At 50.5% G+C, this 12,674-nt stretch overlaps 1 protein-coding gene across 1 annotated transcript in view; it reads right to left on the bottom strand.

The window, feature by feature from the left end:
* The window catches only part of SYN3 (synapsin III), a 176,181-nt gene that overhangs the window by 12,871 nt on the left and 150,636 nt on the right, over nt 1–12,674 (bottom strand). Inside the window, exons 9-10 of the mRNA XM_035128441.3 lie at nt 10,486–10,588; nt 5,201–5,335 (exon numbers count right to left, since the gene is read on the bottom strand). Of these exons, the coding sequence (XP_034984332.3) occupies nt 5,201–5,335; nt 10,486–10,588 (238 nt within the window). The remainder of the gene's footprint in view (nt 1–5,200; nt 5,336–10,485; nt 10,589–12,674) is intronic.

Below are 12,674 nucleotides of genomic sequence, written 5' to 3'. Positions count from 1 at the left end.
TTCTAGAAGGTTTGAAAACGATGTATTCGTCCGATAGTCATATGGACCAGACTAAGGAGGAACTTCATAATTTACGCCAAGGAAATATGACAGTTCGCGCGTATTGGGCGAAATTCACCATGCTGGTGCACAGATTGGGGTGGGAACTCGAGTCACCCCCAATGCAAGCGGCGTTCTACTTGGGGTTGCATGAGGAGGTGAAGGATGAGCTCTCGAGAGGTCCAAAGCCCAGTAATATGGATCAGCTGAGCAAAGCGGCTCTGGCGGTGGGGGTGAGACAGGAATCCCGGTGGAGCGACAAGCAAGCAACGCGCGCAAAGCGGGCTTGGTTCCCACGGTCGCAGGAGAAGCCACTCCCCCAACAACCCTTTCAAGCCACGCCTGGGGCCAGTCAGGACCAGGAACCCATGCAGATTGATAGCGCGCGCGCGCGCGGGCTTTTCAAACCCCAGCGGCGCCAAGACGCAAGGAGGGAAGGGGTGGGAATTGCTTTCTCTGCAACTCCCCCCAGCATCTCGTCAGAGACTGCCCACATCGCAGGGAGTGGCAAGGAAAGGCGGGAACGGTTGTGCCCTCCCCCACTGACGCAGCACCACAGCAGGGAAACGGGAAAGCCTGGCTGCAGGAGACAAGGGGCAGCAGCCAGGCACAGTCAGCAGACAACAGCCCCAGCCCACCCACCCGCACAGAGAGGAGCAGAGCCAGCCCACCCCTCCCAGAGCAGGAGTGGTTCTAGAAGTGACGCTCACGCTCCCAAATGGCTATCCCCTGACGGTCCTCGCCCTAATTGACAGTGGTGCTTCAGCGAACTTCTTCTCGAGAAACTTTGCAGAAGAGCACCAGATCCAGCTTCTGCAGCTGGATTTTCCCCTGCACGTGGCAACCATTGACGGCAGAGAGCTGCTGGGAGGGGCCATCACCCATCAACCCCCCCCATGAGAATGACGGTGGGAAGGCACTCAGAGACACTGGCATTCAACGTCACCACCATCTCAGACCCCCCCATCGTCTTGGGCATGAGCTGGCTGGCGCGCCACGACCCCTCCATCAGTTGGCACCAGAGATGCATCACTTTTGGATCGGACTTTTGCCTGGAACATTGCATGCAGCACCAACCAGGGGAGGGGCCTCCGATAGCCACGGTGGCCACCATGCACATCAAAGGGGGTGAGGCGATACCCAAGCCGTACTGGGACCTGCAGGAGGTCTTCAGCGAAGCGGAGTCCGACCACCTACCCCCACACAGGCCTTTTGACTGCCAGATCAACCTGGTGCCAGGGGCAACTATACCCCCAGCCAAGCTGTACGCCATGTCAGACCAGGAACTGGAGGATCTGCGCGCTTTCATCGACAAGAACCTCAAGCGGGGGTTCATCAGAGAAAGCAAGGCAGCAGGGGGCAGCCCGGTCTTCTGGGTGGACAAGAAAGACACGCAACAGCGCCGTCTGGTGGTGGATTTTAGACGGCTGAATTCAGTGACAGAGCCAGTGGCTTTCCCCATGCCCAGAGTGGATGATCTCCTGACAGCGGCACGCAGGGGCAAGATTTTCACCAAGCTAGACCTGAGGGGGGCGTACAACTTGATCAGGATCCGGGAAGGCGATGAATGGAAAACCACGATGTTCACGCCTCTGGGCTCTTTTGAATATCTGGTGATGCCCTTCGGGTTGCAAGGGGGCTCAGCATGCTTCCAGGCCTTCATGCACCACGTCCTGGGGTCCCTCCTCTTCAGGAAATGCTTGGTCTTCCTGGATGACATCCTTATTTACTCCAATGACCCAGTGCAGCATGTGAAAGATGTCAGGGAGGTGTTGCAGCGCCTGAAGGAGAACCACCTGTATGTGAAGCTGGAGAAGTGCAAGTTTCACACCAAGGAGGTGGACTTCCTGGGCTACAAGCTGTCAGACAAGGGGCTGGCGATGGACAAGGACAAGGTGCAGGCCATCCTGGACTGGCACAGCCCCAGGACGCGCAAAGATGCCCAACGCCTACTAGGCTTCGCCAACTTCTACAGGAAGTTCATCAAGAACTTCTCTCGCGTTACGGCTCCCATCACTGACTGCCTGAGAGGCAAGCAGAAGTTCAGGTGGACACCAGAGGCGCAAGCAGCGTTCGAAAGCCTCAAGAGGGTGTTCGCCTCAGACCAGAACCTGTTCCACGTGGTTCAGGACGCGCCCCTACGCGTGGAGACAGATGCTTCTGATAAAGCTGTGGGCGCCATTTTGTTGCAACTGGACGCCAACAGAGAGTGGAGACCCTGTGCCTTCTTCTCCAGGAAGTTGACCCAGCCAGAGCGAAACTACACAGTGTTTGATCGGGAACTTCTTGCGATCCACGCTGCGTTCCAGCACTGGAGACACTTCCTGGTGGGCGCCAAGCACCCCATCCAGGTGTGCACAGACCACAAGAACCTGGAGTTCTGGAGAACTGCCAGGGTGCTCAACCAGCGGCAGATACGGTGGGCAGAGTTCTTCTCGAACTTCAACTTCTCCATACACTACATCCCGGGAGAGCAGAATGTCAGGGCGGATGCCCTCTCCCGCAAGCCAGAGTACATGGAGGAGGAGGCGCCACCGGCACCCAGGCACATTTCCCCCCCGTCAGCATGGTCCTGCGGAGCAGCAGTGGTGAGCGAGGCAGAACTCACAGCACTGACGGCAGCGGATGAATTTGCCAACCGCATCTTCAGAGAACTGAGAGGGGGGGGGAGCAGGCAAAAGACTTTGCAGAACGCAGGGGGCTGCTTTTCTACAAGGGTGCACTGTACCTGCCCACCACCCAGCTTAGACGTACGGTCCTCAAGCAGATGCACGACAACCCAACGGCGGGTCACTTTGGGAGGGACAAAACCACTCACCTAGTCATGAGACACTTCTGGTGGCCAGGGGTGCGGGAAGATGTTCGAGACTATGTAAGGGGCTGTGACACCTGCCAGCGGGCAAAGGTGGTCAGAGCAGCGCCACCGGGATTGCTGGAGCCCTTAGCCACGCCACACAGGCCGTGGGAAGTGGTGTCCATGGACTTCATCACAGATCTGCCTTCTTCCAGGGGCAAGACCGCAGTGTTGGTGGTGGTGGACCTCATGTCCAAAATGTGCCATTTTATACCGTGTGCCAGGGCGGTCTCTGCAGAAGAGACAGCCAAACTGTTTGTGGATCACGTATTCAGACTGCATGGATTACCCTTAAGGGTTATTTCGGATCGTGGCCGCCAATTTGTTTCCAGGTTCTGGCGGCGGCTCATGAACCTCCTGCAGGTGGAGGTCAGCTTGTCGACGGCTAAACACCCGCAGACCAATGGACAGGCGGAGAGGGTCAACGCCATTCTGCAGCAGTACCTGAGATGTTACGTCAGCCAGAGGCAAACGGACTGGGTGGATCGCCTGCCACTGGCAGAATTTGCCTACAACAATGCGGTGCACGTCTCCACAGGGGTGTCGCCCTTTAAGGCCAATTACGGGCGTGACCTCAGATCTTTCCCTGAGAGGGAGGGGGAGGAGGAGGAGGAGGGCCCACAGGCTGAGGATTGGGCAGAGGAACTGGAGACGGTGCACCAGCAGCTCAGAGAACACTTGGAGAGAGCCAAGGAAGCGTACAAGAGGGGGGCAGATCGCCACAGGCGACCGGGGGAGGTCATTAGGGTGGGGGACAAAGTTTGGTTGTCCTCGGAGGGCCTTCCCATCAGAGGGCGATGCAAAAAGCTGGCGCCCAGAAGGTTGGGCCCCTTCACGGTCACGCAACAGGTCAACCCGGTGGCATACAGGCTGGCACTGCCAGAGGACATGAGGGTGCACCCAGTGTTTCATAGATCGCTGCTGTCGCCGTACAGGGAAAGCAGCAGGCTCCGAGACAGCGAACAAACCCCTGAGGGAGGGGGGGAGAGGGAAGGCAGGGAGCAACTCAATGAGGCCACAGCCATCCTGGATTCAAGGTGGGGGTGGGGGGACTGGAGTACCTCATGGCATGGGAGGATGCTCCACCGTCCCAGAATGAATGGGTTCCAGCCACTCAGATACAGGAGGAATTCCTGGTAGAAGAATTTCACGCCCTCTTTCCCCATAGACCCAAGCCCTGGCACATGGAAAGGGAGGGGGAGGGGGAGGAAGCACGGGAGAGCAGTTCACCATGGCGCTGGGAAGCGGAGTTTGAGGAACCAGAGGATGAGGTATGGGTGTCACCGAGATCCACCCAGTCAGAGGAAGGAGCAGATTGGCAGAACATTTTTACCCCCACCAGCTCTGACGCCACAGACTTTTTGGGATTCCCGTCCTCCCAGGCGGAAGGGGGGGGCTTGCAGGACTGGGGGGAGGTGTTCACACCAACGGGCTCGGAAAGCACTGAGTTCTTAGGCTTCCAGTCGTCACCGACACCTGGGGGGGACCTGGGGAGGGGTGAAGGAGAGCTTGGGAGGGGGGTGGATGTGAGGGACAGGGGATATCGCGAAGTCCCTCCCCTCCTGAGTTCAAGCCAATCCCCGAGCACAGGGGGAAGCAGAGAGAGTTCCGATTCCAGTGGGGAAGCAGGAAGTCGTGTCCGAGGCTCAGGCAAGGTAGAGGAGCCAGGGTCCCAGGTGGGACAGGAAGGGGCGAATAAGGGCGGGAGACCCATCCCCCCAACTCCGGAATTACGCAGAAAGAGGAGGGGAAAGAGGATGGGTCTGCCAAAGCTTTTGTGTTGGAGAAAGACGCGCCAAAAGCCATTAGGAGGTTCTGAAACCGACTGACCACATCACTCCGTGTAAATAGCAATGACTTAAGCACTGTAAATACGCAGCACCAATAAAAGAATAAAATGCAGAGCTGCGTAGCGTCGTTACTCTGAAGTAGTCCACTCCGGCCACTGTGACAGAATCAAAAAACATGGTTGCTATTCAAGGCTACATTTCAGCCAGGCAAAAAGGCACCAGGAAAAGATCAGAGCAGGACTGATGAGAGGACTGTGTTGGACAGCTGAGGTGCTCAGCCCTAGGCTTAAGAGAAGCCACTCCTCTCTAGTCTTCTCCTTCAAACTGCAGCCTACATGCAGAACTACATGCAGGATTTATATATCAGTATCACTAACCACTAAGTTATAGAGCATCATTTTGTTTTCTGATGTCATTGGGGGGAAAAAAATCTGCATTTAGAAATGTTTTTTGGTCACTTGAGCTCTTGTTAGGACTGTGAGAAAATGCAGGCTTTGGGGGCAGACTGTGATCTTACCCAAGGCCGAAGAGGTGAAGGGGACGACCCCACACTCAGGCAGGCCTGCGCCATTCTGGAGATAACCAGGTCCACAATTAGTTGTCTGTCTTCCTCCACATGCTCCCCAATCAGAGGCATTGAGCTGTCCATCACCTACAGGAAGAGATGATGTGAGTCCTTTTATATCAGTGGCAGCCAGATCCTCACCTTCAAACCCCTATAGACACCTTTAGCTAATGGGGCAAATGCAGATCCCAAGAGTTGGGAAAATGTGGACAGATAAGATGCATGACCAATGATTGCAAATTGGTAATGCTTAAGGTAAGCATTCACTCAGCATAGTGTTAGGCTTTTCAGCCTGTCTGAAAAAGGGAGGGGGGCCATTGGAGCCCTGTGAATCAACCTGAATTAGCTTACCTGAGCCACAGGCAATTCTCTTGGGCAACCCCTCTGCCCACCTGTTATCTAACCTGGCAGCTTCTGATTCCATGTGAAGATAGAAGCCCTATTTACATCTAATGACACATTTGTGATCACTAGATGGGGCTATTGTACCCTGCAAACTATGTACTCAAAGTAACATAATAATTGTTGTTTAACTTATTTAGGGCGGCCATACTGGGATTTCAAAGGCGGAATCAATGCCCGGTGGTGGTGGTGATTTCTGAAATGTGCCGCTTTGTCAATCAAAAAATTGCATTTTTACTTTTTGAAATATGGCAACCCTAATTGTACTAATAGCAAATTTATTCTCTGAGTGTAGATCCTTGCACAGTCAAAATGGCAACATCCACACGCAAAAGGGAAGTTATCAGTAGTGGGGGGTGGGGGGTGGGGGACTCCAAGGTTTGCAGAAGTATAAAAATTAGAATAAAATAAAGGAAGGGGTGCTTCAAAAACAGCCCAATAGTTTGCTCAGTGGCCATGAAATACGGAGTGTTCATTGAGAAGTGGGTGGGTGGGGGGAGGAAAATGGGGTGTTGGTGGAATGGAATGGAGTATCCTAGAAAAGGACTTGCCTGGCACCCCAAGCAGGAGCCCTCTAGTCCACAGAACTGAGTAGGCAGCATCAGCGCTCTCCCCACTTGTGATTCCCAGCACATTTAGAAACACGTATACTTTAAATAGAAATTCAATGCATGTCACTATAGCAGGGTACCAGATTATGACCAGGTGGTGTTTATGCCTGCCTGCCTGCCTGCCTGCTTGGTCTAGGTGTCAGCTGCCAATGGGCAACTTCAAGGTCTTTTGTCTAAAGTTTCTTTCTCTTTAAACCAAACGTGGACTGGACAGCCCTTCAGACAGAGGACTGTCCTCTGTAAAGTAGGGCACACTGATTTACTGTGCCATTGCTGCGTATTTGAAACACCCACCAAAGGTGGGGCTATTTTGCTACTGAACTCTAAGAGCGGTACTAATGTAAAGCAGGAATGGGCAACCTGCAGCTGTTGCACTCCAGCTCCCATCAGCCTCCCTAGCCAGCATGACTAATGGTAAGGGATGATGGGATTTGTAGTCCAGCAATGTCTGGAGGGCTACAGGCTCCCCACCCCTGAAGCAAAGGAAGCTACAGGTCCCTAATGAGAATGGAGGCTACTTTGGTTATTTCTGCCGCATCAGCACAAGAGTTTTCTTTGTTGCCAGATATTAAATAAAATCTGACCTTACAGTGCTGAGATAAACACGTGAAGCTAGACACAAAGCTGGTGTATACAAAGCAGAAACATTTTTCCTCTTTCCCTGAAAATAAGACTTCCATTTAACGGCTGAGAGAAAACAGAGGCAGGCGTCCCATGTGGCTCCGGCCTTCACCACTGTGCAAGGTCAGCAGCTGTCTCCTGCTGCTACAGCTGCTCTCTCCTGATAAGGTATCTCGGAGGGAGAGGGAGGGAGATGGGCAAAGGACTAGTCTGGATGGGGGGGGGAACCCATACCCCTTTCCCATGCCATCTCCTCGACATCTGTGTGCTGTGGTGAGACACGAAGGCTAAACTTGTTCTTTTCTGACCGGAAGGAAGAAAAGAAAGCGTCAATTCCATCACATCAGAGGGATGGTGGGTTCATGCAATGGCAAAATGGTAAGTGGGTTTCCACATACAAAGCTCTTGGGAGGCCAGCGAAGTGAAGTCCAAACAGTGGCAAGATGGGCAATTCTGCTGGCTATTGGGTTGCCAACTGATCAGAAAAAAGTGCCCCAGCTTTTTCCTGTGCTTTGAATCTCAGTTAGGAGCAGCCTTAGACTAACTCCAAGCTCAGCATGGTTGACTCTGACTGGTAGTGGTTCCCTAAGGCTTTAGACCAGGCATCCCCAAACTTCGGCCCTCCAGATGTTTTGGCCTACAACTCCCATGATCCCTAGCTAACAGGACCAGTGGTCGGGGAAGATGAGAATTGTAGTCCAAAACATCTGGAGGGCCGAAGTTTGGGGATGCCTGCTTTAGACCCAGTCCTACCTGGAGGCAGAATCCCTCTGCCTCCTCTTTTACTTTCTTCTCCCTTCGATTGTTTTAAGACAATGATTATGATATTATTATACCATGTATCAATTGGGGAAAACATCACCATTACAAAAATATGAAAAGAAGAATTCTGGAACTACGTTGTCCCCTATCCCAATTCATACTGAATTTTGTACCAGGGCAGTAGTGGGACAGCTTTTTGAGGCCACCCTTGAAATTGTCCCAGCAGCAACCGTGCCAGTAGCTGATCTCGGATGATTTGCAAGAAAATGAGGGACATCAGAGAAACCTAAAGCAAACATATTTTCTTCTCCTGGCAGCACACTTGTCTCACACAGCCTTTGACCTGCCACCAATTCCTACAGGATACTTGCGCAGCGCAAGAATGTGCCATCGCCACGGGGCTCATGTGGTTCTCATCAGCTTCCCCAAACTCAGTGGGTGGGAGAGTGCTCTCCCACGTACAGCTCTCTGGATGTGTCAGTGGCCCTGGATGTAGCATTCAGCCGGCTTTGCTCATCTTCCTGCGTTGGTGGAGTTTACAGCAGGGCAGACACAGTGTCTCCGTTCCAGCATCCTCACATGGTAACCAAGGACACTTGCTCATTCTTCCGCACAGTCGCCTTGATGATCTCTCCCCCCCCCCCACTGAGCAGGTCTCCAATTTCAGCTTTGAGAAATTTCAACAATATATACAAAAAACAATCTCTCTTTTTCGAATGCCCACCCCTTTCTCCAGTGGCCTGACCGACCCAACTCCCACAAGCAAGGACCCCCTTGGCACGGCAGACCTCACTTCAAAAAGCTAGCTTTTCCAGCCATAGTTTGTCCCAGCTGGTGTGTGTTCCTGGGACACAGCAGTTCATTATTCATGCCACCCACAGACTCCTTGGGGAGTTCCTCTTTCATTTTAGTTACCATCTCAAATAAGTTGCACCTCCAGTTCAAGAGTTCAGAGGTTTCATTTCAGCAGGACAACAGGGGAGCAAAATTAACACATAGGGGCAAAGGCACCTGTTAATGCCCCCCCCCAACAAACCCCTCTGAAGAGCCTTTAATAATCATTTCATTTTTAGCCAATGCAGGTAGCAAAGACATACCATAAATGTTTTGACACCTACATTTTGCTCCTTTTGTGAATCATGTGCTGCTATCTTTTACAGCAAGTTTGGGGAGCCTGTGGTCCTCCAAATGTGGCTGCACTACAATTCCCATCAGTCCCTGCCAATGTCCAGGGCTAATGGGAGCTATAGTCTGACATCTGGAGGGCCACAGGCTGGCCATCTCTGTTTTACAGGCACCTGGTACTGCACAATGAAGTGGAAAGATGGGCCTGCTGATTTCTACCTATCTGTTGATGTTAAACACACAGGGGCAGGCCAGAGTAATTTATTTGGCCAGGTGGCAATCAGTAATGCCGCCTGTCTTGCTGCTCTTTGGACTCAGCCAGCCTCCTGTGAGAGTTGTGCTACTGCTCTGTGTTTATCCTTTCTGCCATTCTACCCACCACTCCTTTGATGTGATTAATCAGCTCTTTCCTTCCTTCCTGCCAGCATCCTTGTTCAGTTGAAAATGGCAACAAGTTTGGCCTTGTCTTAATGCAGAAGTGGAGGAGACGGTGGGAGAAAAGGGATGGGGTTCTCTGTTCTCCCCCCCCCCCCACTCTCAGCTTTCTGATCACTCCAGGGCAGGCGAGGGACAATGATGATGTGGACAGATGAATTTGACATATCTGGAAACATTATTTTAGAGGTGCTTGGTGAAAATATTATGCTTTCTTCAGGCCAACACAGAGCTTTTTCATTTAGTATTTCCATTCATAGCATTCCCCACTCCTAACTGATCGACATCTCAACTTGATTCACGTTCCTAAGAGGCTTGCATGGTCTTGAGAACATAAAAATCTAAGCACTACCTGAATGGGCCATGGCAAGGTCCCTCTAAGGTTCAAATATGTGTCCTGCAGAAGACCCAACATATTATTGCTCCAGAGGGCAGGGCTAGAACAATTGGATGGAAATTTCAAGGAAGCAGATTTTGCATAAACCTTAGAAGAAATTTCCTACAGCTTGTTTTACAGTGCTACAGACAGCCATGGTGAGCTTTCCTTTGCTGGAGGTATTTAACAGGATTGATGGCTATTGGGATACTGTAGTTGTATCCTGCATTGGAGAACCTGCACTGAGCAGAGGGGTTGGACCTCAAAGATTCCTTCCTGATATATGATTCCTTGATAATTGAGTGTTGTGCTTCTCAAACACCTGGAGAGGAATCTCAAGTGGGGAGGGACATTCCCTGTTGTTTCTCCCCAGCATGTGGCTTTCCCCAAGGCAGAATGCCTTTGAACATGGAAGTTTCATTTTGCTATCACTGCTAATAGCATCTCAGGCCAGCTAATTTCTGAGAGATCTGCAAGTTACACACCCAAAGATACATGGCCTGAGAACAGCCCAAAGTCATCTGAGATACCTATGAGTCTATGATCAAGCCATTTGTTCTGATTCAGCATTAAAGAGTGGGCTTTCTTGGGGAAAGCGGGGTGTGTGTGTGTGTGGGGGGGGAGGCACTCAGATACAGACCAGGAAAGTGCTGACCTGTGACTAGAAAGAGCAGGGGAAAAAGTTAAGTATGGATAAGTCCATTGTCAGATATACTCTGTGCTTCTATTAAATGAATGTGCATTGAATACATGGAGCATGGTTGAATAAATGAAGGAGGGGCACATGCCATGCACAGGAGTTTCTTCATACATGCATGCCTCTCTGTGTGTCACATAATGTAATATATACTTCATTACACATCCTTTTTGAATGATGCTTACATGCCACTCATCCAACCTCTCACCTCAATTATATAATCTTTTCCATCCTTGCTGTGAACAGCTTTGACTGCACAGATGTCAAGGCCTCCAAACATCTCTGCAACGGAATCTGCCCAGAGTCGATATCTGCAAAAACCACATAAGGTTGCTTGTAGAAACTGCAATAAAAAAACACAAATAGCCCCCTCTTCAGGGATATCAGTTTTCTTAACTTCCAGCCAAATATATAAACATCTTATGAGGCTTGGAATGCATGGTTGACCCCATAGATTAATTCTGCAGTTTATTTCCTAGGCATTAAAGTCATCACTTTTATGGCCATAGCCAACGGCTCTGCAACCTAGTGAGAGAGCAGGAAGCAATCCTGGGCAAACACAAAGAGAAATTGGCCTGTTTTATTTGTCTAGACTTGTTTCTTATCTATTGTGATAATCAAAATGTCTTCTCTCAATATAGTGCTTCTGTTTGAAGGGCATGGTCAGTTAGCACCATAGTTGTTAAAACAAATGTGTTGTGTGCACAGGACTGTGAAAGTCTGTGGTCACATAGTGAGCCAGTGAGATTATTGCTAGGAACACAAGAGCAGCCCTGCAGGATCAGACCAAAGGCTTATCTAGTCCAATATCCAGTTTCCCACGGTAGCCAAACAGATTCCTATTGGAAGCTCACAAGCAGGATGTGAGGTCAAATGTCTCTTGCTCTTGGTCTCCAGTGCCTTGCATTCTGAGGCATGATGCCTCTAGTTCTGGATGCAGAACATAGCACCACGGGTATTAGCCGTGGACAACCTTTTCTTCCATGAAGTTGCCTAATTCTATTTTTTAAAGCCACATTATCTGGCAGTGAATTCAATTGTTTAACAATGCTAATGTGTGAGTACATTCTTACTTTTGCTTGTCCTGAATCTCCAACATTCAGCTCTTTATTGGCTAGCCCTAGGTTCTCATATTATAAGAGATGGAGAAAAATATCCCTCTTTTTCACTTTTCCCACACCTTCTGCAACTTTAATAGTGCATCCTCACCAATTTGCCTGATCATTTTAGGTTGCCCTTTTCTGCACCTTTCCTAGCTCTACAATATCCTTTTGGAGAGGCGGCTTCAGATACAGAAGTCCTCTTTTGCATCTGGGTGCCTTAGCTGAGGCAGGAGGCATACCTCCGACAATTGCGGCTCATGTGTGATAGAGAGGGAAAGAAGGAGATCTCAGTACCATTTCTGAATGGTACCACCCTACCCACAATGCTGCTGCCATTGCATAATGAGGCAACAAAGCCCTCTGAGAAGGCAGAAAGAAAGGGGCCAGAGGTGATCATCTGAATACCTTTCTTGGCAGGGAAGTGGCGAAGTATAAATATATTCATACCGGTGAGCTAATTCTTTCCCACACTGGGTATGTATGAGGAGAGGGATGCCAGGAATGGGCTGTTGACATTGAGGATTAACCCCATGAATCAGGCAGGTTCTCCATGCTAATACACAAGGCACTGCAAGGCTGGTGCAGCAGAGAGGACAGCATGAAACTGATGAGCAAAGGGCTTTGCACTGTTCATGCAAGGACTGAGGAAGAGGGATTGGAGAGACAGGGTGGTGAATATTTCTTGGTTCAAAATCTGTGTAAGTACAGATATGAAATTTGTTAGCTGGTCTCATTCAAGGCCTTAATGCAGGAGTGAGTGCGGATAACAAGGAAGCACTTCATTGCAAACTGCAGCTTCTTCCTCTGGATGTGTACTGTACATAGGAATCGGTCCTGAATCCAAATCAAATCAAATCAAATCAAATCATTCCATTGACAGTAGCTCAATGCTCTTTGCACTAGTGGTACCCAATGTGGGCTACAGCTCCCATCATTCCTGTCCATTGGCCATGCTGGCTGGGCCCAATGGGAGTTGGAGGCCAACAACATTGGGAGGTCACTATTCATGACCTACGCTGACTGGCAGCCATCCTGTGGGGTTTTGCATGGCTCTCCAGCCCTGCTTGGAAATGATAGGGACTGAACCTGGTCTTCCGCATGCAAAGCCCATCCTGTACGTCACTGAGCTGCAGCCCTTCCCCTGAGACGTATTGAAATATACAGTGTCAATTTACAAAGATCACATATGACTATCGTCATGTGGGTTGAACTCTGGAAGCTTTGTGTGTAGGAGTCTCATCAATATGTGACCTGAGTCTGAGAAAGAGCAGCTTAAGCTTATTGTAGCTGCCTC

This window comes from Zootoca vivipara, chromosome 9, assembly GCF_965207765.1.
Source record: "Zootoca vivipara chromosome 9, rZooViv2.hap1.1, whole genome shotgun sequence".
In the NCBI taxonomy this organism is placed as follows: domain Eukaryota; kingdom Metazoa; phylum Chordata; class Lepidosauria; order Squamata; family Lacertidae; genus Zootoca; species Zootoca vivipara.
The sequence above is the reverse complement of the archived record's forward strand: the minus strand, read 5'-3'. Positions and strand labels throughout refer to the sequence as shown.